At 30.1% G+C, this 12,578-nt stretch overlaps 1 protein-coding gene and 1 long non-coding RNA gene across 2 annotated transcripts; one reads left to right on the top strand and one right to left on the bottom strand.

Annotated features, from left to right (window-relative positions):
* Positions 1 to 3,404: 3,404 nt before the first annotated feature.
* LOC125199079 lies at positions 3,405 to 4,118 on the bottom strand. The gene is made up of 2 exons (XR_007172524.1): positions 3,877 to 4,118; positions 3,405 to 3,707 (listed from the first exon to the last, which is right to left on the bottom strand). It is a non-coding gene; the product is annotated as an uncharacterized LOC125199079 (long non-coding RNA).
* A 4,624-nt stretch (positions 4,119 to 8,742) lies between these two features.
* Positions 8,743 to 9,336, top strand: LOC125199071 (myosin-binding protein 7-like). Its single transcript, XM_048097237.1, has one exon. It carries the CDS (start codon positions 8,743 to 8,745, stop codon positions 9,334 to 9,336), a length of 594 nt encoding a protein of 197 aa, XP_047953194.1.
* The last annotated feature ends 3,242 nt before the right edge of the window (positions 9,337 to 12,578 follow it).

Raw genomic sequence — 12,578 nt, forward strand, 5'->3', positions numbered from 1 at the left:
AAATTTTCAAATAAATTACGAAAATAGTACTACTACAATCCTAGTTTATCCAATACGGAGTACATTTTAAATCTAAAAATAAAATTATGAAAGATGAAAAATTCGCAATTATCATGCTCATCTCATTTTTCTGCAAAATGGTGGAGTATATTATAATGTAGCAACTAATGGATGATTTGATTTATCGTTATATATTTCGTGAGAAAGGAAACAAATTTCATAATATCTCATTTTCATCTCTCGTGAATCAATTTTCAGATTTTGAAAACTACGAGACTTAGCAACGTTTAACCAACTTTTTGTGATTTGTTTGGATATTTTCCCCTGTTAATTTGATATTCTAACTCGTTCAAAATATAAAAAAAAAATTGATCACGTGATTATATAAAAATATATTGAAAGGAACGGTGGAGTGAGCTGCCTCCAATAACGTACATTATCTAAATTTTGAAGTTACTATTTTACAATGATAATGTACTATTCCCTTTGTCCTATAAAAATACGTAGTCTTTTTTTATTAGTCCGTCCTATAAAAATGTGTATTTTCTAATTTTAGAAACTCTTTTATTACTAAAGATATGAGACGTTCTCCACTAACAATACTTTAATTACTTTTTTTTCTATATGTCCCTTACTTAATTACTTTTTCTTTCTAAGACCATCTTCAGTCGTACACTAAAACCTAAAATGAAATACTCCCTCCGTCCCAGAGAAGTTGGCATACTTTAAAAATATGCACGGGATTTTAGGAGGTTTTGTTTTATGTGTTAAATGGAGAGAGAAAATATAATTTTTATATTCATTAATGAGGAGAGAACTTTTTCCAAAAAGGGAAATGTGACGTCTTTTGTAGAACTAATTTAAAGGAAAGTGTGCTTAACTTCACCAGGAGACGGAGGGAGTATGTAATTAGGTCCAACGGCACTCCAAAACTAATCTCATTTTTTATTTTTGAGTAAAAAAGCACCTATTTTTAGGTTTACGCTAAACCAAAATTAAAAACTTTTTCAAATGGTTGGAGTAGATGTAACACTTACACTAAAATAGATTTGACTTTAATGTAAATAATTGGAGATCTTTTAACGGTTAACTAATTTAAACTAACCCTTTCCTAATCAGCTTTATCTCCATTACCAAGCACAAGTTAAAGTAAATGAGAAATAATTAAATTTATGATACTCGCTCTGTTCGTGAATAGTAGTTCCATTTTTTCATTTTGGTCCGTCTGCGAATAGGAGTCCTGGTTTATAATTACCACAATGGTAAAAAGGTTCCATACTTTACTAACTAATTTCACTCACGTATCATTTAAATTTAATATATACAAGTGAACATATATTTCACTAACTTTTCTCCAACCACTTTTCTTAACGTTTTTTAAAACTCTGTATAAATAAGAAATGAAACTTTTATTTGCGGACGGAGGAAAAGTAAATGTCACGAGAACATCTTATATAGACATGTACTCCATATCTTTTATATATATGCCTAGGGGATCCAAATTTGAATTATTTTATTTTGATGCAAGTTCTTAATCCAGTACTTACGAATAGGTAACAAATTAAACAATCCTAATAGAGCCGACAAAGCTGTCTAAATCATTCTTAAATGGGCTTTTACATATAATGAGCTGTACAGCATTATTTTAAGATTGGAAACTTGTACTCAATTTTTTTTAATTTAATCCCACCATTAAGCTGTCCCTGTAGATATTTAAAAAAATAAATTGTTGTCTCGCTGCAAAGAATCTTTCAACATAGTTCTTCATGGATGATAGTGATTTTCCTCTTTGAATTAAAAAACGAAATTACTTAACTGTCATAATAACATAACTATATACTAGTACTACATATAGTTAATCATATGAGTACAATTTATAAACACCATTTTTATTTTTTATTTAAGTCATGTTAGTACTATTTAATTTGAGTTTAATACTTTAAAAAATTATTATTAATGTCGTTAGTTTTATAAATTAAAAAAATTAAACTCAATTTATTTTATAGCGAAAGTGGAAAAATAGAATTCCATTAATCGGCGCTTCCTTGTAAGGTCGAAGTTCGAACTCAAGCAACCATTCTAAATAGAAAAATATTAGTACTATAAACTCTATAGACGAAGCTACAATTAATTAACAAAGATGAAAAGCAGGGATCGACGTTGGTCGTTGGGAATCAAATTATTGACAATTAGACATATATAGCATATTTAAGAAAATAGCTACAATGTACTTAAAAGTTTATTGATGATTGATGAAGGTGCGGTGCAAGTTGCAAAAAAATAAATTATGAGTATAGAGAGAAAAGAATTACTCCACTGAGTGTATTTCATTGCTTGGCATATGTAGTAGTACTAGTCACAGGCGGACGCAAAAATATTTATTAATAGGGACTGAAATTTCTAAATTTTACCATAAAGTATACTTTTGAATAAATTAGAATATTTGTAGGGACTTTTACATAATAATTTATACTAAATTTTAGAAAAAGGATAAAAAATTAATATCAATGAGGGCTTAAGCCCCTCCCCTCCTCACTTGGGTCCGCCCATGGTAGTAGTAATACTTTAGAACGAGACGGCTTCTCTTTGATGGATGAGAAATACTCATGGCTAGCGCATGCTACTTTGCGTGTTTCAATATTGTAATTATTGTAGTATTAGTCTTAATATAATAAAAACAATATGGAGATTATTTTCATCTTACCTACATAAAAAGGGACCATAGTAATAATTGGAATAAGGTATATTCCAGTTCCAAACTGAAGATTCTCTTATACTGGTGAAAAAGAGGGGTCAGGGGTGTCACTATCTCCATGCTGTAGCCTTTCGTTGAGATTATTAGTCATTATTCATAAAGATAAATCCAGCCTTAAACTTTTATTTGTATTGATTTGCCCTAACTTCTATTTATTTATTAAGAAGTGCAAACCGTAGTTTCAAGCCCTTAACTATTTTGTAGTATTATTATCATTGTTTAAAAATCACAAATGCGTATGCAAGTGCTCATCAATTCGTCGGCACTTATATATGGTGTTGTGTATTTGTGCTTGACAATTTTTTAGTGATTGTACATCGTCATTTTTGTTCTTGTTACTCTTTTTTTAGAGTGTGCTTGCTAGTTCCTATGTTCTTGATTTTTTTTATGACGGTGCTAGGCTCTGTTGTTTTGGAACAACTATTTAGAACTTAGATGCATCTTATTAGGAGTATATGTTAGTCTATGCACTTTATGTTTTGGGTGGCTCGGACTTTGACGCGAAATTAAACTTTAGCTCGCAATATTTGTGAAAAATTATATGCTACTATTTTCTCTTTATTTTCCAATCAATACTAGTATGGGGTATTTGGTAGACATGTTAAGTTATCATAATATAATTTAAGTATGATTGGCTTTAAGATAAGAATTAAGATTAAATCTAAGATAATTTATTTAGCATTCTTGTTTGGTAGCAATGACAAAAATTAGGATAAAGACATAAAACGACTAATTTAACCCAATAAAATTAATCTTATCCCAAATCTGTCCCTAGCACATATCATCATTCATTTCTTCCCATTTCTCTTAATCCCAAAAAAGTAGGGTTTCTCCGATCCGGCGCCTCTCGCGCATCTCTTCTCCGATCCAGCGCCTCTTCTCCACCCATTTCTCTTGTTGCAACATCTCTTCTCCACTCATTCCTCTACCTAATAAAAGCAATTTCCTCCTCCTAAACAAGGAAATACTATGATTTACTCAAAATTGAGGATACGTCTCGCATTTATTACTTCCACTCTCACTACAACCCAAACTTTCAAATTAGAACCCTATATTACTAGTCACCATTTTAAAGGATGGCATACACTCCATTTCCAAACTAAAAATCCAAAATACTCCACCTGAATGAGTGAATGCAAAGGAAATCACAGCGGCAGAGGCGGCGTGCTAAGCCGCCGGAGAGTTGATCAGCGGCGAGGCGAGATGGAAGTAGCTTCCCCAGAAATTAGGGCTAGAAGAATTGGGGATTTTTCACGCAGAGATCAAAGATAATCTTTACCAAAACAAAATAAAAGAGGAGTAAAAGAATAGAGTATTTTAGTCATTTTATATTTTATCTGGATATGGATATAGGCCTGATAAATTAACACACCTGTTTTGGGCTGATAACATAAATAAAAAAATGAACTAATTTTTTTCGGGCCAAGATGGGCCTAGGTCTTAAACATGGGCCATATAAATAAATTATCTTATCTATCAAACACTCAAATAAATCAAGATAACTGATCTATCATGACTTATCTAATCTAAGCTACCAAACACCCGAAGTATCGTCAATTTTACATCTAAATAGAGTTGTTGTTGCCTGCGTTACACGCAATAACATCGATTTTGCATTTTTTAATAGTATAATTATTGACTTCTGGCAAGATATAATTGTATTTTTTTTTCTAAAAGTGAACTACAAAAATGGTCCCCGGACTTTAAAAATATCACCAGCAGTCCCTGGACTAAGGGTTAATATAAAAAAGAGTCATTTTGCACTGTTTCAATACGAAAATGCCCTTTTGAGGGGTTTTGGGGGGTTTGGACAATTTGGTCTTTTTACACTTTTAACATTTTAAATCTGATATTATTTCAGTTATGTACTAAATCTGATATTATTTCAAAATTATCATTCTTCTTCCCTTTTGTCATCCTTCACTTTGTTTCTTTATTTCAATATTAGATTTAATTTATAAAATTAAATTTTAAATTTTAATTTTTAAATATCAATAAAAAATTTAATTAAAACTATTAATTCATGGACTATTGATTAAAACTATTAATTTTTGTTATTTAATATAATATTCAGCTGAATTGAAGAAGTACAGAAAAATAATATTAATCATGATGGAAAAATAAGAGCTATTCTATTTAGCCTCCGTTCGGTTATTATAATTGCTTGTGATAGAATATTATGAAGTTGACTAAAAATTTTATATAGGAGTATTTTTGTTGAAATTTTCTAGTAATTTTGATTGTTTTCAAATTAATATACGAAAATTATACTAATCTTACATTAGATGCATATTTATTTCAGAATAAATCGTGTTATGTGATCTATTAAATATTGATTAAAACTAAGACGTTGTCATATCTTATTAATTTTTGTTATCTAATAATTTTTATAATTAAAAAAATTTATTGATATTTAAAGACTGAAATTTAAAATTTAATTTTGTAAAAAATCTAATATTGAAATAAAGAAACAAAGTGAAAGATGACAAAAGGGAAGAAGAATGATAATTTTGAAATAATATCAAATTTAGTACATAACTGAAATAATATCATATTTAAAATGTTAAAAGTGTAAAAAAAACAAATTGCCCAAACCCCCCAAAAGGCATTTTCGTCTCGAAAGCAGTCTGAAAAGGACCGTTTTTAATATTAACCCTTAGTCCAGGGACTGCTGGTGATATTTTTAAAGTCCAAGGACCATTTATGAGATAACCCCATAGTCCATGGACCATTTTTGTAGTTCACTCTTTTTTAAAATACAATTAAAAATATGCAGGCTTGCAGATTTTATGTAACTTGCTTAAGGTGTGTGATCAAATACTAACTAATTTATAATAATAAATAATAACTAATATAAATTTAGTGTGTTAAAAATATCAACACAAAGACATAAATTTATCAATATTCTTGTTTTGATAAACTTATGTCTTTGTTGATATTTAAATTTACATGTTGTATTGATATAATTATGTCTTTGTGTTGATAATTTTAATACATTAAATTGAAAGTTATTAATTATTACTATAAATTACTTAGCTCACTAACGCAGCCCACTTGCGACTTGCTTAATTTCTAATTATAATTCGGTAATTTGATACAAGTATACATATTTTTTTTATTGAATCGTATACATTTTTAAAACATAAAACCAAATATTTATATTGTTGATATACATTTACTTTTTTTACATTACTAATTTGTTAGTTTATTTATATTACTGTTAGCGTGTTATTTGATCATTCTTGCTTTGTGAGGTGTTAGGTTATCAGTATATTAAAGTTCAAAAGTGAACCATTAAAACCTTACCGTTTAAAACATAAATGGGATTTCGAAAGTTTTACATTTTTACTCCTTAATTTGATACCACAATCAATTGCATCAGGATTTTCAATGAAATGCAAAATTTCAAGATGTAAATCTCAAAAAAGGAAAACTTAATTAACAATTTTGAAATTTTTTGAACTTTTTTTATTTTTTCAAGATAAAACATTGAGCTCCCTTCATCTCTTTTGTGACTTGAGCCCGATTTATTGGAGAGAGAGAACAAGTTTTAACAAGTCGTAACAAATAAATTTGAGATTCTAGTTGAAGGTTTTACTTTTATTATTTTGACAGATCACATGACGTGTCAAGTCACAATAATATATTCATATGTTATTGAAATTTTTTATTTGAATTATGTCTTTTTTTACGAATTAGCACTACAATTTTAATAGCAAAAATCACAATAATATATTCATATGTTATTGGTCTCTAAAATTATACGGAGTAATTTTTTATCTAAATTATGTCTTTTTCACGAACTAGTACTGCAATTTTGATAGCAAAAACCATGAACTTGTATAGTAATAGTGCAGTGAATTTCCAATGTTATGGAATTTCACCCAAATTTGAGAAAGAATTTTTTGGATAGAAAAAGCGGGCATAGCATGGAAAAAAACTAAGCATAATGAATGTCGTTGTAGACCATATAAGCATAATGTGATAGGTAATCAACAACAAGGTTCTCTTCTATGTTCACATGCCACAACATGACCGAGTTAAAATCTTGAAACATTTTGTTGATTCTCAACACTATGGCTCGACAATTAGTAGAGATTTCTAAGTATCCCTTTTGTCATAGCAACAACCACATGACTATTGCTTTCTAGTTTAAGGTTTTACTTTTATTATTTGACAGATCACATGACGTGTCAAGTCACAATAATATATTCATATGTTATTGGAATTTTTTATCTAAATTATGTCTTTGTACGAATTAGCACTACAATTTTAATAGCAAAAATCACAATAATATAATCATATGTTATTGGTCTCTAAAATTATAATTTTTTATCTAAATTATGTCTTTTTTACGAACTAGTACTGCAATTTTGATAGCAAAAACCATGAACTTGTATAGTAATAGTGCAGTGAATTTCCAATGTTATGGAATTTCACCCAAATTTGAGAAAGAATTTTTTGGATAGAAAAAGCGGGCATAGCATGGAAAAAAACTAAGCATAATGAATGTCGTTGTAGACCATATAAGCATAATGTGATAGGTAATCAACAACAAGGTTCTCTTCTATGTTCACATGCCACAACATGACCGAGTTAAAATCTTGAAACATTTTGTTGATTCTCAACACTATGGCTCGACAATTAGTAGAGATTTCTAAGTATCCCTTTTGTCATAGCAACAACCACATGACTATTGCTTTCTAGTTTAAGGTTTTACTTTTATTATTTGACAGATCACATGACGTGTCAAGTCACAATAATATATTCATATGTTATTGGAATTTTTTATCTAAATTATGTCTTTGTACGAATTAGCACTACAATTTTAATAGCAAAAATCACAATAATATAATCATATGTTATTGGTCTCTAAAATTATAATTTTTTATCTAAATTATGTCTTTTTTACGAACTAGTACTGCAATTTTGATAGCAAAAACCATGAACTTGTATAGTGCAATGAATTTCCAATGTTTTGGAATTTCACCCAAATTTGAGAAAGATTTTTTTGGATAGAAAAAACGGGCATAGCATGGAAAAAAACTAAGCATAATGAATGTCGTTGTAGACCATATAAGCATAATGTGATAGGTAATCAACAACAAGGTTCTCTTCTATGTTTACATGCCACAGCATGTCCGAGTTCAAATCTTGAAACATTTTGCTGATTCTCAACACTATGGCTCGACGATTAGTAGAGATCTAAGTATCCCTAGTCATAGCAACAGCCACATAACTATTGCTTTCTACTTCAAAACTTGTACCCCCAATCATCTTAGCCAATTCTAATCCATGAAAAACACACCAAATCTCAGCAAGCAAAAATAGAACAAACCTCGATATTAGCCACAAATCCATGTTTCCAATTACGTGCATCGTCTCTAAACAATCCTTAGTCATATTAAAACTCAAGTAACACACAAAAAAATGTCGCTTAGACCATCAGAAGCGACATCGTTTTCTTATGTTGACGGTTTTATTCAATTACATAATCAAACACTCCACACCCAATTTAATATAGGAAAATTTTCAAACTCGTGGAAATTCATTTTGAAGTGTGAGCTTACAATATTAGCGAACGAACTATCTAATTCATAGAAAATATCGAATTCAAATCAAAGTTTATGATTTGAAATAGCACTACCTTTTTATTATTAGACTAAAGTTTCATTGATATAATTTGTTATTCATTTGAAATTAAAAGTCTCGATAAACTTAGTCAGCATACCTTATTCGACGAGAATTTATGACTCTTAAAATAGACTGAATCACATAAAATCTAGACAACTTAATTATACCCAAATTTGTATTTAACCCTTTACCAAAATTAAATTGTCAGTATCAACATTATTTTATTTGCTTTTTTTTTTACCGTTTATATATAATCATTTTGTTATAGACCGTTGCTCTATCTCTATCTCTATCTCTATATCTTTCATTCATGTTGTAGCAGACTTCTCTTCTGCAGTCCTTTTTTAGATCCAATGGATTCTGTAATATGTTTGGATCATCTACCTTCTGTTTATTATCATTTCGGATTTGGATTTGTTGCGTTATGGAATTTCAAAGAAATATCCGAGATTTTCGCCCTCTTTTTGCTGATTTCCTTCGGCTTCAAATCCTTCTCTTCTCTCTGGTTTCCAATTGATATTTCTAGGGTTGATAGATCAAAAAAGGTCATTGATCCGAAATTGAAGCGAAAATCAGAGGGGAAGCATGCCTCTGTATCGGAGAGAAGGCGAAATTGCGATTCGGAGGTGTCGGCATTGAGGAAATTGGTGAAGATGGAGCGGCGGAGAGCGGATGCAGCTCTGGCGGAGGTGGAGAGAGAGAGGGCGGCCTCTGCCACGGCGGCGGAGGAAGCGATGGCGATGATTCAGCGGCTGCAGCGCGAGAAGAACTCGATCGAGATGGCAGCCAATCAGCAGCGCCGATTGTCGGAGGCGAAACACGTCCACGATGAGGAGGTGATTCAGTCGTTGGAGTCGCTGGTGTGGAGTTACGAGGCGGAGCTCGGCTTGCTGCGGCAGCAGCTCGGCGGCGGAGTGGAGGAATCGCTTTTCTGTTTGTCACCTTAGTTTTTTTAATCATTTGTTTTAGTCTAATTTAAATAATTTTTTTTTGATTGGATTCCTCTTGTTTTATTTAAACAATGTGTATTGAAATTATTTTTTTAGGGTAACTAGTATAATTATAAATGGAGATATCTCTTTATAAACTGTGAGGACATTTTTGACGTCGTCTTCTAGGTGTATTTTCATCTGTTTAATGTTATCTCTAGTATTGATAATATTTCATACTAGTACTATTTAGCAGAGAAATAAATGGGCAAATATCAGTATATTGTAGGAGTACCATTTTTGAACATCTAGGGATGGAATTTTAAATAAATGATTTTTTTTTATATAAAATTTCATCCATTTATCTTACATGCACTAAGAGCATCTTCATCCGTACTCTTAAATAAGAGCACAGAGATAGTCCCGGATCCACTTTTACTCTCTATCCTTAGGCAAGAGCACAACACCCACATCCATGCTCTTCCGCAAGGACAAGCTCAGGGATCTCACCATTCAGCTATTCAATTTAAATACTTCAATTACTAAAAACATTTATACAATATAAAAATACATTAAAATATAAATAATACATAATTAAATCATAAAAAATTAAAATTACATAATTAAAATCCTAAAAAATAAAAATACATAATTAAAATCCTATAAAAAAAAATTACATAATTAAAATCCTACAAATTAAAAAATTGAAAAATAAATTAAAAATGTGCAGAAAACGGATATAATTTATTGGGAAGTGGGAAAATAATTTTTTTTAAAAACGATTTTTTTTAATTAATTTCAATTTTTTTTTAAAAAAAAAGAAAAAAATAAAATTGCCAAAGGCTATGTTGTTGGCCAATCGCAGCCCACCACGTAAGCTTGCTCAGCGGCACGGACGGACAACGTGCAGTGGCGAACAGCGGCGTCCTTGCCAGCGACACGGACGGCGTCCGTCGGCAAGGACGACCGCTGCGGATGCTCTAAGGCGTGTTCCGTTGTTGTAACTCACTATCATTTAATGTTAGTAGAATTATTTTAGTTAGAGGGGATACTATGACTAATTATTATTCCGACTATCCACATCTATAATTAAATTATGGTATTTAATTTAGTGAGTCAACTATGATACATATTCAATTATAAAATATAATCTTATTAAATGACGATCCTCTAATTTTACTCAAAATTAGGCTATATACCATTACTCCCCATACGTATTTCCATTTTTTAAATAATTTTGAATTTCCAATTTTTTAAAAGCGGCGTTAAAAGTGTTGGATCACCACTAACATGGGGTTGGCAAGCCTGGAAGACCTGAATTCACATAATTTTCAAACTCCATGATGGGAGTGGATCCTCTGCAGTGGAGGATAATCACAGCATGGTGTTATGCTAGAGAACGACGTCGTATTTGATTTTGGTTTCTTTTGCTGATTACTAACCTATTGTTATGCGTTTAAGTTACTGTACTTTTTAATGGGTGATTCATTATTCTTATAATTATTATAATATTATATTAATTTAACGGCGTTGATTTGATTTTTGTGGAAGATTATTATACTGCATTTTTTGGTTTCCTTGAATTTTTATTGTTCCTACTCTTTTTTGTATTTTTGTTTTTTAATACTCTCGCTTCCTTGGATTCTCTCTATAGTTCAAATTATGAGAATCATAATTACAATTTTATAATGCTATTCATTTTTACTTACTATATAACATAGAGATAGAAACCAGTTTAATAATAAATGCATAGTTGTGTTTTATAAAGAAAAATATAATAAAAATACATATATTTCACTTTGAATTTATTTAGCCAATTCATTACTACTCCATCCATCCGATCCCAAATATGCAATCTTTCCTTTTTAGTCCGTCCCACGAGATATGCATTTTTTAATTTTAGAAACTCTTTCTCTCTAATGAGGTGAGATTCATTTTCCACTGACAATACTTTAATTATTTTTATCTCTCTACCTCTATCTTACTTTACCAATTTTCATTAATACTTGTGTCAAACCCAAAACGCATATTTTTTAGGAACAAAGAGTAATATTTTTTCAAGTAAAAGTTTTTATATTTTATGGTTGAACATACTCCCTCCGTTCCAAGGTAGTTGAGTCGTATTCATTTTTGGATGGCCCAAGGAAGTTTAGTCATTTTTAATTTTGGCAAAAACTTTATCTTCTCTCATACTCACCTCTTTTCATATCTCTAACTTTACTCTCTCGACTTTAACCGTTAACACATCAATTACTTAAATCTTGTGCCCAAAAGACATGTCCAACTATCTTAGGACGGAGAGAATATAATTTAATTTTTTTTAATTAAACTTTGGCCAATAGAAATCTATACAAGAATTTTGTGAAATTTTTAACGCACAAGAGTTTATTTTATCACATATGTATATAATATATACACTATCTAATTATTAAATTTCATTTCAAAATTCAGAGTATTATTTTAGTATATTAAAAACAAAACTATTTTGCACACAGTATTATTATTATCATTGTTATTCTGCAAACATTATAATAGTTCCATTTCCTTGTTACAAAAAGTGTCATTAAACGAATAAAATATTATAATAATAATGAATTACCCATTAAAAGTACAGTACGTAAAGCATAACAAAATGTTAGTAATCAGCAAAGAAACCAAATCAAATACGACGTCGTTCTCTAGCACAGCACCATGATGTGATTGTCCTCCACTGCAGAGGATCCACTCCCCTCCATAATTCAATATTTGGATCCATCAAATTCAAATATTACTGAGATTTAAAACCTTTATTTTAGTTGTAAATTCATCTGGTCTACCTTTGAACCATTCCAGTGTAGTGGGTTTATTGTTTTCAAAATCACAATAATTCAATAATCGCAATTCATGAATTACACAACATCTAGTTTTATGATAATTCAATCACAACACACGTAAATAATTTTGAAAGCTTTATTTGACGTGTCTACAAATTAAGGACTCGTTTGATAAAAAAGATGAGATACGAGAAATATATAAAATAAGATAAGAAATACGGGCTTTCCATGTCAAGATATGCAAATATATGATTTTTTGTTGTTGTTGTTTGATAGAACAGAAATTATCTAAATTAGTATAGTATATTAAATAACATGGCTTAACTTGACAAATTTGCGAGTTACATAAACATGGTTAAAGTTATAATTTTGGTAAGATTGGATAGGACCCTTATCTTATATTGGACTTTGAATTAAGCTTAACTATAATATCAAACGATTAGAATT

The sequence above is a fragment of the Salvia hispanica genome, unplaced genomic scaffold (assembly GCF_023119035.1).
Source record: "Salvia hispanica cultivar TCC Black 2014 unplaced genomic scaffold, UniMelb_Shisp_WGS_1.0 HiC_scaffold_370, whole genome shotgun sequence".
Taxonomy (NCBI): Eukaryota; Viridiplantae; Streptophyta; class Magnoliopsida; order Lamiales; family Lamiaceae; genus Salvia; species Salvia hispanica.

Bases quoted from the DNA above. Each gene is read 5' to 3' on its own strand.
- LOC125199071 (XM_048097237.1), top strand. From the start codon at position 8,743: ATGGATTCTGTAATATGTTTGGATCATCTACCTTCTGTTTATTATCAT.